The sequence below is a fragment of the Pleurodeles waltl genome, chromosome 1_2 (assembly GCF_031143425.1).
Source record: "Pleurodeles waltl isolate 20211129_DDA chromosome 1_2, aPleWal1.hap1.20221129, whole genome shotgun sequence".
Taxonomy (NCBI): Eukaryota; Metazoa; Chordata; class Amphibia; order Caudata; family Salamandridae; genus Pleurodeles; species Pleurodeles waltl.
In genome coordinates, this window is record NC_090437.1 from 1,087,939,951 (window position 1) to 1,087,957,909 (window position 17,959).

The following is a 17,959-nucleotide window of genomic DNA, read 5'->3' on the forward strand; positions in this document are numbered from 1 at the left end:
ACAGATTTTTAGGATTTAGAGATTAAAGATTTAGATTTCTACACTATCAAGATTATCTCCAATTCTTTGCGTTGTCTCAGGCACTGTTCTCTCATAGAGAAGAAGCTCCAAATCAGGCAAATACTGAATCCTCAGTGGCTGCAGACATAACTTTAAATGGATTAATGTATACAGACAGCCACAGGCTACAAGTACATTGACTAGCCATGAAAAAATTCACAAACACAACCTTCAGTCAAATTTTTGGAAAATCTGAAATCAAACTGCACCTGATACCTTTTACTTGGGGAAATTCTCTGATGTACACTACAAGGAGAAACATTTGTAATATTCCGGATCAGGGAAAGTATCACCCAACTCTATCAAAGGATCCAAGAAAATAAGTTCATGTAATTTGAAAAACTCTAGGACTATTTTCTCAACCTGCAAGAGAATTGCCAAATCATGTGGGATTCAGAGTTATTTCTTAACTCTAGCTTAATTCTAATTTAAAATCAGAAACTTCTGACCAACAGCATCAACACCTTTTGTGTTATTACAAACTACACTTCACCTTGTCAAGTCACTAACTCTAAAGTTGTACAAACTCTTTGCAAAGTTGAGGCAAAACTCAACTTGATTGAAGAAATATAACTTGGGTTCACACTGCAGATCTAGACTGATCAGTGTATCTTTTGAAGATAGAAAAGGTAAGTAAATATTTGATTCATACATTCATACAACTTTGAACTGTAATAAAATCATTACCTGCCCCATTAAATAGTAAACAAATTGTAGAAAATATAAACTGTTTGAGAAACCAAAGCCACATCCAATTTCACTCAAATGCATGTAAAATGTAGTATAGATGTTTCTGGTGAAATAAATAAAAGGCTCTCTCTGTTTTTTGTCCATGAAATTTAGATTAGTATTATTATCTTCAATTGTGTCTTTCAATTAAAGATATCATTACTGTCAAAAGCAAGTGACATTCAAAGGCCAAAAGAACAACTTAAAAACTCGAAATCATCTCCCAGTCTGCAAGCAGAATCTTGGTGTCTGAAATGTCAAATGTGTTCCTGGTGAAAGATTGTCTTTTCATCTTAGTAACCAAAAGGCTTCTTCTTCTAAAATCTGAGGTCAGTAATTAGATCTATATGACTGAAATTATTATCCACTGACAACTGGAGCAGCTGATTTGTCCAGTGTGTTTCAATCACTTACTCATTCTTGCCACCGATGTATTTTTATGCCAGTCCTGATTCTGTTAAATTCTCCAATGGATCTTGTGGTAATTTGTATGTAGTGCATCCACTGGCACAACATTTGATTTTCACCTCTCACTCATCAACACATTGCTAGTCTTTTTTAATTGTATCTGTTGATTTTCTTTTATTTCAGAAGTGTATGGCCAGATAAGGGTTTTGGTTGTTCATGTATACTCCCCTAAGGAGAATCTGGATGACGCATTCACTACCTTTTAGTGAAAGCTGATGAACTGTGTAGGAAAGTACCATCTTGCCTGGCATGTTACCCCCATATTTCACTGTATATATGTTATTTTAGTTGTATGTGTCACTGGGACCCTGCCAGCCAGGGCCCCAGTGCTCATAAGTGTGCCCTGTATGTGTTACCTGTGTTATGACTAACTGTCTCACTGAGGCTCTGCTAACCAGAACCTCAGTGGTTATGCTCTCTCATTTCTTTCCAGATTGTCACTAACAGGCTAGTGACCAATTTCACCAATTTACATTGGCATACTGGAACACCCTTATAATTCCCTAGTATATGGTACTGAGGTACCCAGGGTATTGGGGTTCCAGGAGATCCCTATGGGCTGCAGCATTTCTTTTGCCACCCATAGGGAGCTCTGACAATTCTTACACAGGCCTGCCATTGCAGCCTGAGTGAAATAACGTCCACGTTATTTCACAGCCATTTACCACTGCACTTAAGTAACTTATAAGTCACCTATATGTCTAACCTTTACCTGGTAAAGGTTGGGTGCCAAGTTACTTAGTGTGTGGGCACCCTGGCACTAGCCAAGGTGCCCCCACATTGTTCAGGGCAAATTCCCCGGAATTTATGAGTGCGGGGACACCATTACACGCGTGCACTATACATATGTCACGACATATGTATAGCGTCACAATGGTAACTCCGAACATGGCCATGTAACAAGTCTAAGATCATGGAATTGTCACCCCAATGCCATTCTGGCATTGGGGTGACAATTCCATGATCCCCCGAGTCTCTAGCACAGACCCGGGTACTGCCAAACTACCTTTCCCGGGGATTCACTGCAGCTGCTGCTGCTGCCAACCCCTCAGATAGGTTTCTGCCCTCCTGGGTTCCAGCCAGGCTTGGCCCAGGAAGGCAGAACAAAGGACTTCCTCAGAGAGAGGGTGTTACACCCTCTCCCTTTGGAAAAAGGTGTCAGGGCTGGGGAGGAGTAGCCTCCCCCAGCCTCTGGGAATGCTTTGATGGGCACAAAGGGTGCCCATCTCTGCATAAGCCAGTCTGCACCGGTTCAGGGATCCCCCAGCCCTGCTCTGGCGCGAAACTGGACAAAGGAAAGGGGAGTGACCACTCCCCTGACCTGCACCTCCCCTGGGAGGTGCCCAGAGCTCCTCCAGTGTGCTCCAGACCTCTGCCATCTTGGAAACAGAGGTGCTGCTGGCACACTGGACTGCTCTGAGTGGCCAGTGCCAGCAGGTGATGTCAGAGACTCCTTCTGATAGGCTCCTCCAGGTGTTGCTAGCCTATCCTCTCTCCTAAGTAGCCAAACCTCCTTTTCTTGCTATTTAGGGTCTCTGCTTTGGGGAATTCTTTAGATAACGAATGCAAGAGCTCATCAGAGTTCCTCTGCATCTCTCTCTTCACCTTCTGCCAAGGAATCGACCGCTGACTGCTCTTGAAGCCTGCAAAACTGCAACAAAGTAGCAAAGACGACTACTGCGACCTTTTAACGCTGATCCGGCCACCTTCTCGACTGTTTTCCTGGTGGTGCATGCTGTGGGGGTAGTCTGCCTCCTCTCTGCACTAGAAGCTCCGAAGAAATCTCCCGTGGGTCGACGGAATCTTCCCCCTGCAACCGCAGGCACCAAAGAACTGCATCACCGGTCCTCTGGGTCTCCTCTCAGAACGACGAGCGAGGTCCCTTGAACTCAGCAACTCTGTCCAAGTGACTCCCACAGTCCAGTGACTCTTCAGTCCAAGTTTGGTGGAGGTAAGTCCTTGCCTCCCCACGCTAGACTGCATTGCTGAGTACCGCGTGATTTGCAGCTGCTCCAGCTCCTGTGCACTCTTCCAGGATTTCCTTTGTGCACAGCCAAGCCTGGGTCCCCGACACTCTAACCTGCAGTGCACGACCTCCTGAGTTGTCCTCCGGCGTCGTGGGACCTTCATTTGTGACTTCGGGTGAGCTCTGGATCACTCCACTTCGTAGTGCCTGTTCTGGCACTTCTGCGGGTGCTGCTTGCTTCTGAGTGGGCTCTTTGTCTTGCTGGACGCCCCCTCTGTCTCCTCACGCAATTGGCGACATCCTGGCCCCTCCTGGGCCACAGCAGCATCCAAAAACCCTAACCGCAACCCTTGCAGCTAGCAAGGCTTGTTTGCAGTCTTTCTGCACGGAAACACTTCTGCAAGCTTCTTCACGACGTGGGACACCCATCCTCCAAAGGAAAAGTTTCTAGCCCTTTTCGTTCTTGCAGAATCCACAGCTTCTACCATCCGGTGGCAGCTTCTTTGCACCCACAGCTGGCATTTCCTGGGCATCTGCCCACTCCCGACTTGATCGTGACTCTTGGACTTGGTCCCCTTGTTCCACAGGTACTCTCGTCAGGAAATCCATTGTTGTTGCATTGTTGGTGTTGGTCTTCCTTGCAGAATTCCCCTATCACTACTTCTGTGCTCTTTGGGGAACTTAGGTGCACTTTGCACCCACTTTTCAGGGCCTTGGGGTGGGCTATTTTTCTAACCCTCACTGTTTTCTTACAGTCCCAGCGACACTCTACAAGCTCACATAGGTTTGGGGTCCATTCGTGGTTCACATTCCACTTCTAGAGTATATGGTTTGTGTTGCCCCTATACCTATGTGCTCTCATTGCAATCTATTGTGACTGTACATTGCTTGCATTGCTTGCATTGCTTTCTATTGCTATTACTGCATATTTTTGGTATCGTGTACATATATCGTGTGTATATTTGCTATCCTCTACTGAGGGTACTCACTGAGATACTTTTGGCATATTGTCATAAAAATAAAGTACCTTTATTTTTAGTATATCTGTGTATTGTGTTTTCTTATGATGTTGTGCATATGACACTAGTAGTATAGTAGGAGCTTTACACGCCTCCTAGTTCAGCCTAAGCTGCTCTTCTAAGCTACCTTTTCTATCAGCTTAAGCTGCTAGACACCCCTCTACACTAATAAGGGACACCTGGACCTGGTGCAAAGTGTAAGTACCCCTTGGTACCCACTACAAGCCAGGTCAGCCTCCTACAACCTGTAATCACAGTCTCTTGGCAACTTGGCAAACACCATTTTGGGCATAAGAAATTGGAATATTGATTGAGATGGGTAAAAACTCTACCCAAGCACTAACCACAATCCTTGTTAGAATGAAACACACAAGTAACTAAAGTAGCCTGTGCTTAACCCTCTGGTAGCTTGGCACCAAAGCACTCAGGCTTAACCTAGGGGCCTGTGTTTTAGTATGCATGCAGAACACAAACAGTAATAAAGTGAAAACACAACACAAGAAAAATCCCATACCAATTTAGAAAATAGGGGACATTTTCATAAATAAAATTACACAAAAACAAATGAAATCCAATCAATAGAACTGGAGTTATAAATTTTAAAAAGATTTTAGTGAAAAATAGCATTTAAAAGATCAAAGTGCCAGTCGTGGGTATCTGGTTACGCAAGACTAGGACAAATTCAATAGCTAAGGATGACCGAGGTGGAGTGTGATTTGGATACACGAGGTGGACTGGGCTTAGTCTCGACTTACCATCAGAATTAGAAGAAATTCTGAACAAAAGTCCAGGAGAAGTACAGTTTCCAGGGGTAAAGAAGTAGGCTGTGTCCGGGAAGGAGTTGTTATCACTGAGGTGTGCTAGGTGAGGTCTCATTGAAGCCATTAATGATGGGAGGAAAAAAGCTATGAGGAGGCAATGGCAAGCAGGTACTTTTTGGAAGTAGAAAACCTCCAGTGGAACAAAGCTGAAAATCCTGGCTGAAGAGGACTCCATGAGGCTGTATACCATTGCTCGAAGGTTCTGCTAACAGGATATGCTGCTGCAGTGAAGAACATAGTGGGAACTAGCACAAAGTAAGGCCGACTGGCAATGCACTTTTGGCAGGTCAGCTAGTAAGTAGGTTTCGGTTATTCTGGCACTTTCAGGTGAAAATGTTCCCAACGTTTAGGGTTGAGCTGGAGTGACACCTCTAACACCACTTCCAAGGGTCCAGGACCTGGGGGGCACCACTTGGGGGGGCAAGCTAAGGTGCAGGGTTTAAGGTCTCTGGAGCATGTTATATCCCTGTAGCTCATACAGGAGGTCGGCCAGCTAGCTTGCGGAGTCACTGGTAGTCTTTGGTTCAGAGAACCGGTCCTCCTTCAAGCAGCAAGGCAGTGGCCTGAAAAAGCAAAACTGACCCGAAGCATAAGGACATGCCTGTGTAGTACAGGGTAGTGCTTCTAAAGTATTCCACAGGTTCAGTAGTGTACTGAAGAGGTAGTTCAGGAGGTCCAATATTTATACCTGGTGTCAGCCTTTGAAGTGGGGATGTCATGCTGGCTAACCCAACATCTGGTTCTAGATAGTTCTTTCCTTCCCCTCTAAAGGCCCCAGGTAATCTGGGGTGGCAAAAAACTGGTGTCCGGTGTCTTTGTGTGTGCTGGAGGTAGCCCTTTGAAATGTAAGTGGGGCAGGGAACAGCTCCACCGCACCCCACCCCACCCTACCCATCCTGGATGGATGGCCTAATCTCCCTTTGCTTCACTGTGTGGGAGGAACCCACAAAGGTCAACTGCAGAGTGATTCACAACCATGTGATCCAGGACACAGGCAGCAGGCACAAAACAGTTAGGACAAGAAATTGCCAACTTTTTAAAAGTGTTGTTTTCAGAATTGCGACCTAAAATCAGACTTTACCAACAAAGAGGATTTTAAATTACAATTCATTTAAGTCCACACTTGACATACCTATCTGTTCCCAATCACAGGTTTCCATGTATTAAATGTAATAAGGCAACCCAATGTTTTCCAATATAAGGGATAGGCCCTACAGTATCAAAAAGCTAATTTAGGAGTTTTTTCACTACCACAACATGTGAAACTTAAGAACACATGTCATACTTTTTTTAATGCAATGTGACCTGCCCTGTGGGCTATTTGCGGCCTTCCTCAGGGGTGATATATCTTTAAAAAACTTTTATGCTTGGTCATCCCTTAGTTCCACCTTATTTAATTTATGTGTTGTCCCTCTGGGTGAAATTGATAGGCTCATTCAGCTTCAAGGTTACATCTTATGCAGACGATACTCAGATCATCGTGTTCATTTCTGATGACTGGGAAGAAGTGACAGACCGGTTAAGGATGTGTATGGTAGAGATGAGCTGTTGGATGAGACAGAATTAGCTAAAAATAAATGGGGAGAAAACGGCAATCATGCTGTTCGGATTGGACAGCTCTATTTGGAATGATTGCTGGTGGCCAGAAAATTGTGCTGCATTACCTCTCCCGGTTAGAGCATCCAAACACCTGGGGGTATTGTTTGACAACACCTTATCATTTGATACTCTGGTTAATAGAATTGTGAGTTCATGCTTTTGGTTGGTCGACATCTTGATAAAGGTTTTTGTTGCTCTTTCTTCCTAAAGCTCTCAGGGCTCAGACAACCACTGCTTTAATTACTTCTCGTTTAGATTCTTGCAATGCCCTGTATCTCAGTGTGAACCATTTTTCCCTTAATAAGCTTCAAATCATCCAGAACATGGCTGCCTGCTTGGTACTTGGTCTACCTAGATACTGTTCGGTTAGAGAGAGATCGAGATACTAGCATTGGCTACCTGTTAAGGAGAGGGTGCTTTTTAAAGCACTCTGTTTGACCCACAAAGCTCTCTATGAGCAGGGATCCCACTACCTAAGGAATACCCTGAATTGGTATGTACCTACGAGAAGGTTGAGATCCACGGGTCAGTTCAGGGTGGTTGTACTGCGGTACAGGAAAGGGAGATGGGGAGCACGGGCTTTCATGTTAGAGGCAGCCAGGCTGTGGAACTATCTCCCTATTCATATTAGATATTTGAGTTCTCATCTGCCATTTCATAAACAGCTTAAAACACGGCTTTTCTCATCCGAGTAGCTGGAAGGTGTGGACTTCCACATTGCTGGCATTTTAGTTAATCTCTCCTGCCCATTTTTAGAGGCCTTCTCTTAGCCCTTTGGTACCTTGTGGGTCTAACGCACTCTAAAAAAAAATCAAATACAAATACAAAAGCTTATTTTGTCAGGTCAAATTGGCAATTCTAAAACTGCACTACAGGCTGCAGAGGAAGGACTGAGACAGGTTGTAAAGTGTTACTTTAGTGGGTGGCACAATGAGTGCTGCAGGCTCACTAGTAGCATTTAATGTGCAGGCCTTTGGTTCATGCAGTCTCATATTACTAGAGACTTACCAGTATACCAAATGTGCAAACCTGGTGAAGGCCATTTTCACCATGTTTTAAGAGGAGCGTAAAAGCCCTTTAGCACTGGTTAGCAGCTGTAATGTTTATTGAGTGCTAATGCCAAACAAAAACACATTTCAGAAAACAGGAGAGGTGAAGGTAAAAAGACTGGGGGGTGACCTGCAGAGAGGGCCATGTCCAACAGTGTGTGCATATGTGTGTGTGCACTTGTGTTTGTGTCAGTGTGTGTGCCTGTGCAGAGAGAGCCAAGTCCAACAGTGTTGTTGTGTGAACTTGTGTTTGTGTGTGAGTGTATGCGTCTATATCTACGTGTGTGTGTGTGTGTGTGGATGTGTAGGCTACAGGAGGAGAAAAGTGGAAGTGATCCTATCTATGAGAGAGATGTTGAATGGAGACTGGTCAGTGGAGGCACTGTTAGGATTAGGTCTACTAAAAGGAACAAAGGCCATAAGGAGGATGTGATCCTTACTACTTAACATAATTAAATAGCTTACACGTTCTACAGGGCTTCAGCCTGAAACATGTCTCTTTCTAATGTGGAGATGAAGGCTAACTGAAGTCAGAAGCACTTAGTGGGTGAGCTGCAAAGAAAACCTGTTAAAACAGAAACGTAGTAAATGCACCACACAAATCAATATTCATTCCAATCCAGCATTTACTATACAAGGTAAAAGGTTAGGAAAGTTTTTCACCCCAGACCCAGAAACAAAACAAATCTTTGAAAATATGAGCTAGCCATTTGCTCACGGATAAGCTTTTATTTTTGCCCTAATGATTTGAACTTATAAGCAAACCTGTAACTGTATAAGAGGAATATATGTTTTGCCAAATGAAACACTAATCGCCCAAAGCATGTTTAACTAGTTTTGAATATATATACAGGATAACCTAAATATGTACTATTTTGAACCTCTAATCGCTCATCTCCCTTTTTTAAAGGAAATGCACATCATCTTGTTTTTTCAGGTGTTGAGAGAATACAACCACAGACATTCTCAGGTCTAAGATGTGGCCTAGATAAACAATCTCTAGTGAATAACCAGTCTCATAGTCAGTCAGAAAAACTCTTTAAAGAAATTCCAAACAAATTGTCTCATTAAATAAAGCTAGTCTAGGTAGAAAGGTATTTTCATTACTGGTTCATTAGGGGTTCCCACAGCTTGAATATAAGTTTATGATAAAGTGTTTGTATACACATTCTGTGAATAGCATTTCTGTTTTAAGCAGTAATCCTACAATGGTGTTCTGATATGCACAGATTGAAAGCAGGCACTTTATGCAGTATTCCTAAGATATCTTGATTTAAAGTTGTTCTGAGCTCAGTTAGATTTTGAGCAGGGTGCATGCACTTTGCATGTGGTATATACAGAGTGTGGAAAGGAAATTTAGCCCTCCTTTCAAGAGGGAGAGATTGAGGAGGAGTGAGGGTTGTGAGTAAAGCCATCTTTTCAATGATCGTCTGGATTTTTCAATTTTGTTTTTGGGATATTTTTAAAACTAGTGTGCAACAGCAGTTTGCAACAAAGAGGTAACTGATTATTGACTCCAAACTTCAAAAGTAAGGCTGGAAAGATTGTGACCAGAAGGATGTCTGGAACTCTAAGGCTAGGCTGTGGGGGGGATGCTGAATAGTTGCCTTGGTTAAGAGAGCAGGAATGGGAGATTTCCCACGTCACCAGAGGCAAAAGATGGTTACAGTTTCCATTTTGCACCATACACAAACAAGATGTGGGTGGAAAACAATGAAAATACAGTACCAGATAGAAATCTTTTTATGATCTTATTAAACAATTTCCTTTAAAACTTGATGATTATTACAAACCAATTACTGTTAGGCAGCCAAGCCTACTAGTAGCAACAGTGCTAAAGGGCCAGTATATAATGCACATAACTGACTCACACAGAACGTCCCCTTCACTCATCATCAATGGATTCATTTCAGTAAAACAATAAGATTAAATGGACAAATGTTCTTGTAAAGAGACATTTAGACAGAGAGTCTACACAGCTCTCGTACCGAGAGGTGTTTTCCTTAGGTTTCTGAATGTTGTTCCTGCAAGCTACATTTTTCAGACACGAAAGTGAGGACAATCCAGCCTGTACACATATCAGTGTTTTGGAATCAAATTAAATCCTGCTCACCTGTAGAACCTGTAGTCTCCATATGGCATTTAAAAGATCACGGATTAGCAGGTATGTGCCCCCACTTTCTGTGCTCCGGGGACACTATGGTATTACAGAAGAGGCTGAAAATGCTTGTTCTGTCCCTTCTGTAATAACAGATGATGCCAGCACACTTGCAGCATGATCTATGAGCAGCGTTCCCTTATTTGCTTGGGAGCACAACCCCAGGCAAATGAGGGATCACTTTGCCTCTGTAACAGTGCTCTATTATAGACGCTGATGCAAAGGAGCTGTCAGGGGGTGGCACACAGCCAGTGCATCCATGTGGGAGCTCCTTGAGAGGTGGAAAAATGCCCCATGGACCCCCTCAGATTTTACCCTGATGGGGGATAATGCCCTCTTTTAAAAAGCAGGTCATGTTGCTGTCTGCTATGTGAAAAGCGTACCGGCTGCTTCAAATAGCCAGTCAGCCTTACACTAATGCTCTGCCACCAAGGCATGACTGAGTTACTGGGCAGTCCTAGGTGGAACACATTAACTTTAACAGGGAGCACTGACCAAGTCTGAGCTTGGTACATCCATTTGAAGGTGCTATGCAGCACAGACTATGGAAGTATACACTAAACATAATACAGCCCCTGGTGTGTATAAACATGCTCAGCATTGCCAGCCCTAAACACTGAATATACTGCCAGCGAGCAGCAATATGCACTGTCAGTAACCTTCTGTATACACTGTCTGTGGCCCTGCAGAACACCAGTACTTCGTTCTACACTAGCACTGCATGCCTTCATCAGGCACTGGGCTCTACCAGCATTACACATATTTAAACATTTTAAATCCTACTGTGAATATTTGGGATGAGCATAAGTTGGCAAGTAGCATTCAGAATGTTCTTTCAGATACTCTACCTGAACAAAAAGCTTTGTGAAGGGATCAGTGATGACTTTCAGAATGTCTGGAGCATCGTTGCCGCTCTTAATGCTGAAGGTCTCCACAATAACTCCAGTGAGGTGATAAAGATAGCTACTAGCTACTTCAACTGGTAACAGCACTAGCACAGAGAGCCAGTTGAAGAAATCATGGACTGTTGCCCCAGCAAAAGCCCTGGAGAGAAAAGACAAATATTTATTGGTTTGTCTGAAAATTACAAAAAAGTATGAGCTTGATCACAGTTCATGATATGTTGTAGGTCTACATAAAACTATAAATGGAGTCAGGAAATAAAGTCTGTATGCATTAATCTTGCTGGATTATGAAAATATATTAAATTAACCATACAAAGTGTTAGCCCTATCAACAGAAACTATCTCTGACAGTCTTGGGAGCACAGACTCTTCAAATGATATATATTCATCTAAAATCTGAAAACTATCACAAATGCTGTCTTAAAGCATCACCAGCAGAGAGCCTCTGCCAGTTTCAAAGAGGACTTTGAGTGCAGATGTAATAAAGTGTAAAAACCACATTGCTTTTGTCACTTGGATTACATGTGTTACACGAGGTTCAGGGTAAATTGGTTTAACAATCCAGTATGTGATCCTAACTTCAGGAGCCCTTGAGATTGTCATTTCTGATCCTCAACAAGACATACAAGTTTCCAATAAAATCGGCTGAAGAGAACTGGAGAGAGTTTAAATTTACAACTAGATATCAAATTACAATTTCCCGTGTATGTTCAATCACATGTTGAATTAAAGAAAAAACACTTTAACTCACAGAGTGCCAGGGAGTTAGAGTCAAGACAGACAACACTTCCCAGAGTTTACCGCCGGACTGCGGAACTCGGAATACTGACCTATCAAAATGTCATGCCTAGTCTATTGCCGACCAGACTATTGAGAAGATAAGAAAATATATTTGTTAGACTTTTTGAGTGGTGTACGTCCAGATTGTTTACCTTCAGATTTTCCTGGCTGTAGAACTCTCTGCTATGTGTTTGAAATTAGCATCTTTTCCGTGCACTTCCCCCAGATGTTTTACCTTGACTGTTTGTCCTGGCTGTAGACCTATGTGCACTTTGCTCCTGCTAACCAGTAGTAAAGTGTCTAAGCTCTCCCTTTCAACATAATGAAATTATCCCACCCTAACTGGCTTATTAAAATTCCTATAAATCCCTAGTAAATGGTACAAGAGAGCAACCAGGGCCTGTAAGTTGAAGGTCACCAGCGGGCTGAAGCACACATTGGCCCACCCACTGGTGTGATAGCACAAACATGACTGCAAGCCTACCATTTGTAGTCTCGCTGTGCAGTTACAACAGATCAAATTCGACTAGTCAAAATAACCCCTTTGACAGGTCTAAACCTTCCTTTCAAATATTTTCATCCCTAAATAGGCCTTACTGCTCTTAAGGCAGGGTGCTTAGCATTTAAAAGTAGGACATGAAAACATTTTAGGTTAAACATGTCCTTACAGTGAAAAGGCCCTAAAAGCTACTTTCTCTGTAGCAGGGTTAGCTATTCCATAGTAAAGCACTGGGATACTATATTAAATTGAATAATATTTTTTTTCCCCGACTAGGAAACACCAACAAGTTGCATTTTTGGACATGTCTAATAATTATTTTGTAAAATTAACTTTTAAAAAGTTACCTTTCCCCTGCTTAAACATCTGGAGGTCCATTTCCATTAGCTTAAACTGTCACCCAAGTGCAGAATGGCACCCTGGATGAGGTGTGAATTTGCTTCAAGAACTAAGACAAAGAGCTATACCCAGGAAGTTAATTTAACTGTCAAGAGGCAAACGCTGGCTGAAACCTAGGTGGGTCCCTTCTTTGTTCCCTGAGTCAAGCAGGCACCAATCCCAGTAACAGAGGAGCTACCTCCAGAACCGTTTAGAGTGATCGCTCCTTTCCCTGGCCACACTTCTGGGGTGGGCAAACAGACTCTACACAAGGAGAGAAAAGCTTCACCATTTACAATTTAGGCACAGAAGGGCACGGTGAGATTGTTTGTCGTGGGGCACACAGGAAGTGCTGCTAAAGTGGTTAGGATAGCCACTGGAACTTCTGACCTATTGGTTAGGCAGGTACCAGGAATGGCCCCCACCCACAGGCAGGTGCCAGGAATAAATGTGGAGCCCTCAGAACATAACACTATTAGACCTAAAGAAGAAAAGAACAAGACTGGACCTGTCTGTGACTTGATCAGAGCCTAGAAGACTATGTATGTCTCCCTTTTGTACCCAGGACAAAGAAGTGGACTCCAGAAAACCCTCAAAATCTGTGAGGAGATGCACAGAATGCAAGCTGCAGCACAGTAGGACAATGATGAGGAAGATATATTGGATGAGGAAGAGGTGGCATTAGAGGCTGAGGAGGATCATTTTGCAACAGCTCTAGAGCTGAAGAGAGAGGTGCATATTTTTCCCTACGCCCCAGAACAAGAGGAATGTGGGAGGCCCACAGGAGTGAGCTCCCCTACTGGGCTAAGCACAGGCCCAAGCTCCATATCACCCCCCATGTTATTCCTAATGACCTGGGGGACAGACAGAAAAGCTGAAGGGGAGAGACAGCTGTATTTGGCCCAGGTGGTACTGGCTGCAAAAGCAGCAAGGGCAGAGGTAGAGATAGCCCTAGTCCTGCAGGAGAAACAGCTAGCTCTGGAGAAAATGAAAATGTTGTGGGTTTATGAACTGAGCCTGAATGAGCTGGTACTAAAGCTAACACAAGCCTCAGAGGCCATCAGTATGGTCTAGGAGGGTCCACATATGCCAATATCTGGTGCCTAAATTTGTCATGGGGGACAACATAGATAAGTGTCTTGAGGCCTATGAGGCTGCCCTAGAGATGCACAGGGTCCCTGCGGAGGACTGGGGAGCTTATCTCTGGAGGCACATTCCCAATGAAGGGAGGGATACTTATTGATTTTTGATTTTTTTACTGTTGTGTTTTGCATTTATTTATTACTGTGTGAGCACTGCAAAAATAACTTTACACATTGCGTTAAAGCTAAGACTGTGTGTTATGTGCCATAGCTACTAGGGGTGGAGCGCAGGGTAATTTAGGAAATTTAATAGTTCTCTCTGTCAAGGGTTTTGATTATAACGTGAGGTTGGCACTCATCCTACCTCCCACAAAAAATACCCACATTTCTTATAATATGTAAGTATAGGATTAATATACTCATCTCTCATCTATGGACCCTGACAATATAAATCAATTACCAAGGTGCACAGAGAGTTAGTAGTAAATCTATACTTACATTCACAATATTCAGGTAGTTAAGAGTCTGGCTAAGATATTTCGGTATGTCAATATTTTTATCCCCAAACTTTTCACATACACCCTGTTTGAGAGCCAATAGTGATGTTTCCCAGAACTGAAGTTCCCTTATACCTCTGTGGAGTATTCTGTATCACCGCCCTTTGCTTTAGGATTGTTTACACTTCTCCAAGACTTACCAGCTCTAGTACAGCTCTAGTTTCTCCTATTTATCCACTGCTAACTTAAATCTTGTAAACAGTGCTACACAACGATGGCATGTTATGGCACTGTGTATTTGCAAAGCCTTTTTTTGTCAATAAGAAGGGCTCTTAGGGTTCAAGCAGTTCTATTTCTTCCTTTCAGAGGTTGTACGTGAGAAGATTTAATTCCTAAATCACCTAAGGTGTGGGTGAGTGCTTTGGTGGAAGGTTTTAGCAGCACAAAGGTGGGAGTGGAAAGAATTTAGTGATGTGTATATCTGTAGTGTGTATAGACCAGCTGCATGCTGGCTGACCGTGTGTTCCCATCCTAAGGCTCACAACTTAACTCATACTGTTCACCTTTAGACGTTCTGATGGGATTCAATGTCACAGTCAAAATGGTGGGAAGGTTGAAGTTTGAGCTGTAGCTGAGGCAGTTGTGTATTGAGAGTGGCACATGTGTAGGTGTAGGATGTGTGTGTGTATCTGAAAACAGCTAAAGTTATGTAAGATGGATAATGTGGTGTGTAATGCAGGGTGGTGGGGGTTTGGATGGTGGGGTGATCACCGCCTCATAGATGAAAGGATGTTTGTGTGTCATGGTCTTTTAGTGTATATATTGGTGTGAAGTGTTATGCTGAGGATGAGGAAGAAGGATGAAAATCAAACTGCTCCCCTTTTCTCAACTGCCGGTTCCCTAAAGACCTTTAGACCCTGCCATATAAAAACTTCAATTTTTGTCAAAAACCCTATCTCTGAAAAGCTTGACCAGCGCTAACACCCTTAAAATATCTTTCTGCCATTGTGTCTTGGTTGATAAAGGACGACCTGTACATAGGCATTTTGTGTGAAGTAAACAGCGTCTACCTGAATGAAATGAAGAAAAATACATTACATTCCTAACTTAAGACCCAACAATCCCATTACTAACACTTTGTTATAATTCATTATGTGGCAAACACTTTGTTATGATTCCTTATGTGACAAACATACATAAACAACCAGTGACAAATGGAAATCCTTTCCATACCTTCTAAATTCATTCCTGTCTCCGGACTGCATCAGAGCTACTATTGTGTTGGTGACAGAGGTGCCAATGTTTGCCCCCATTATGATAGGAATAGCTGACTTGACATTCAACACTGTAAATAAAAGAACTGAACATCACTAAACAATCAAACATAATGACTATACAGAGAATGAGAATTTAAAATCCACATATTTGTATCTGTTGATGTGCAATGGAATGTAACATTTCTATTCAAGCAAAGTGGTATGTCCATACAACTGAACTCTTGTGTCATCTAAATTTACGTCAAATAGAGAACAACATGGTTTCTGTGTTAGGCCATCATAGTTCAATCAAAAATGTACTATATTCAAGATTCTCGTTTAAATTCAATATATGAAAATGTATCTCATATAGATATTCTAAAACTCTGGCAGTGCTCTGGCCCTCAGGACCATTGACAGCCACTATTTCTCTGTGTAAAACCAGATACAAACTATGTCAAGTTCAGGTTCAGACAGGGACAAAAAATAGTTCCGGACTTTTAAAAAAAAGCGGCCCTCATTAGAGAACCTTGTAGCTTAAAAAGTAGACCACATTTTCAAAGCAGGCCAGTTTTGACCTTGAAAAGATAATCTGGGTATTTTGCAAGGTATGGGAGATTGTACGCATGTGTGTTTGCTGCAGGCAATGCTTGAGGAAACTAAACAGTAAACACTGGCCCATTTGGACATTAAACAAGCCCACAAACTGCTAACAAAACGGCCAACACACTGGTCTGTCAGACCAGCCCATTGGGCTTTCCTCTAAGGAATATAGCTTTGTTTCCTCAACAACACAAGTTATTTAGCCCCTCATTACGAGTTTGGCGGTCTTTTCATAAGACCGGCAGAGCCACGGGCACCATATTACTGAAGGATTTTGGCCACATTTTGGGTGGAAATCCTCCAGCAGTCGTGCTGGTGGTCATACAGCCTGGTGGTGTCCTGATGGTGGGGCACAGCCAGCGTTGTAAGTGCCTGTTCCCGTTCCCTGCCGGACGACCTCCTCGCCGGACAAGGTAAGTTGATTGTCCGATGGGGGATGGGTTGGTAGGGGTTGTCTGCGTGTGTAAATGTAAGGGTGTATGCGTGTGTGTATGTGTGTTTGCGTGTGTGTACGGGTGTTTGTATGCATGTTTGCATGCGTGGTTGAATGTGTGTATGAATGTTGAAGTGAATGCGTGTATGGATGCTTGTGAGTGAATGCATGTATATCAGTGTTGGTGAATGAGTGTATGCGGAGTGTGTGAATGAATGTATGTGGGGTGCATGTAGGTGTCTGTGTGCTTGTGTGGTAATGCAGGGGGTAGGGGACACTGCAGTAGAAGTGGGGTGAGGGGTGCTGTACTAGAAGGGTGGCAGTGGGTAGGGGCGCTGTTCTGGTAGGGGAGGTGCAGGGTTCTGTTATGGGGGGGCTTGGAGGTATTGGGTTTGAAGGCGGGGTGGGGGAGTCGTCTGCCGGTGACAGGAAAGAAATTTCCTGTCACCGGTAGCCTTTCCGGTAGGGTTTTCGTGGCGGAGCTACCACCAAGGAAACCCTGGTGGAAAGCCGGCTAATAATACCGCCAGCGGTCTTCAGTGGCCCGCCGGGTCATATATGCTAATCTCCGGCCCGGCGGGTCCAACCGCCCTGGCAGTACAGATGGGGATGTGGCTCGTTGGCAGAGGCCAACCCGCCACACTCATAATACGCGCCACCGTGGCCCTGGCGGTCAGAAGATCGCCAGGGTCATAGCGAGGGCCTTAGTCTTGAATTAACTTTCTGGGCCTGTTTGTTTTTCCATTTCTATAAAATTGCAGACCACTGATAAAAGGGTAGTAATGCGCTCACCCAAGCTTTAATGGACTTGCATATTTTATTTGTAGTAGGAGTAATTATCATTCCCTAAAGTCTGACAGTTTCAAGAGAAAAATTCCCAAAATAAGGATAGTAGGTTTGACCCACCAAGTTAAGTTGATAAATAGCAAAAATTTAATTGCAGTTGCTGTCAGCTTTCATAGGCAAAATAGTCTGGAACTTTGTGGTATCACACTATCCTACTCATTCATTAAGTTGTGCCCATTGATTGATAACCCATTTTGTTGAAATAAATGCCAAGCTCTTGTTTCACCTCCTCTTAGGAAATCAGTCTCATAATGTAGAGACTTAATAACCCAAATCATTAGCCTTGTTAATCATTTCAAAAGCTTTTTTTGTTATAATGTTAAAATTCTCTTCTATCTTACTTAAGTATGAATTTCCAAGCCACTCAATTCGATATGTGATTTTTAAGTACTAACAGACTCTCAAAGGGTATTCAAGGGCTGAAGAGAAAGCAGACAATATGAAATGCACAATCCAAGACTTAGAAATCCAGAGGCAATAGGGTTATCCAACCTACAGTAGTCCTCTGGAGACTATTCTATTTTTCCATCTTATAGATGTGTGACAGAACAAATAAAATTCTTCAACATTGGTGTCTGTCATACATCCACATGTTTGAATCATTCCCTGTTATCGAGTTGAGAGTCACTCCTTAAATATACAATAGCATTTTGAAAACAAATTCCGTCTGAAAGGTCTTAAGCAGTGTTATTTTAGCAGCACATTCACCTCAATAGAAACTCAAACTGCTACCAGCAAGGTGAGAATACCCTGAGTCGTATCCCTCCCGGAGGCTACTTCACTTAAGATTTCCAACAAGAGGGTAATGCAT

At 43.0% G+C, this 17,959-nt stretch overlaps 1 protein-coding gene across 2 annotated transcripts in view; it reads right to left on the reverse strand.

The window, feature by feature from the left end:
• Nucleotides 1-17,959, reverse strand: part of LOC138248172 (sodium-dependent phosphate transport protein 2B-like) — a 158,737-nt gene that overhangs the window by 90,899 nt on the left and 49,879 nt on the right. For both annotated transcript variants that reach the window (XM_069202152.1, XM_069202151.1), the window contains 2 exons: nt 15,244-15,355; nt 10,718-10,913 (listed from right to left, as the gene is read on the reverse strand). In XM_069202152.1, coding sequence (XP_069058253.1) covers nt 10,718-10,913; nt 15,244-15,355 — 308 coding nt within the window. The remainder of the gene's footprint in view (nt 1-10,717; nt 10,914-15,243; nt 15,356-17,959) is intronic.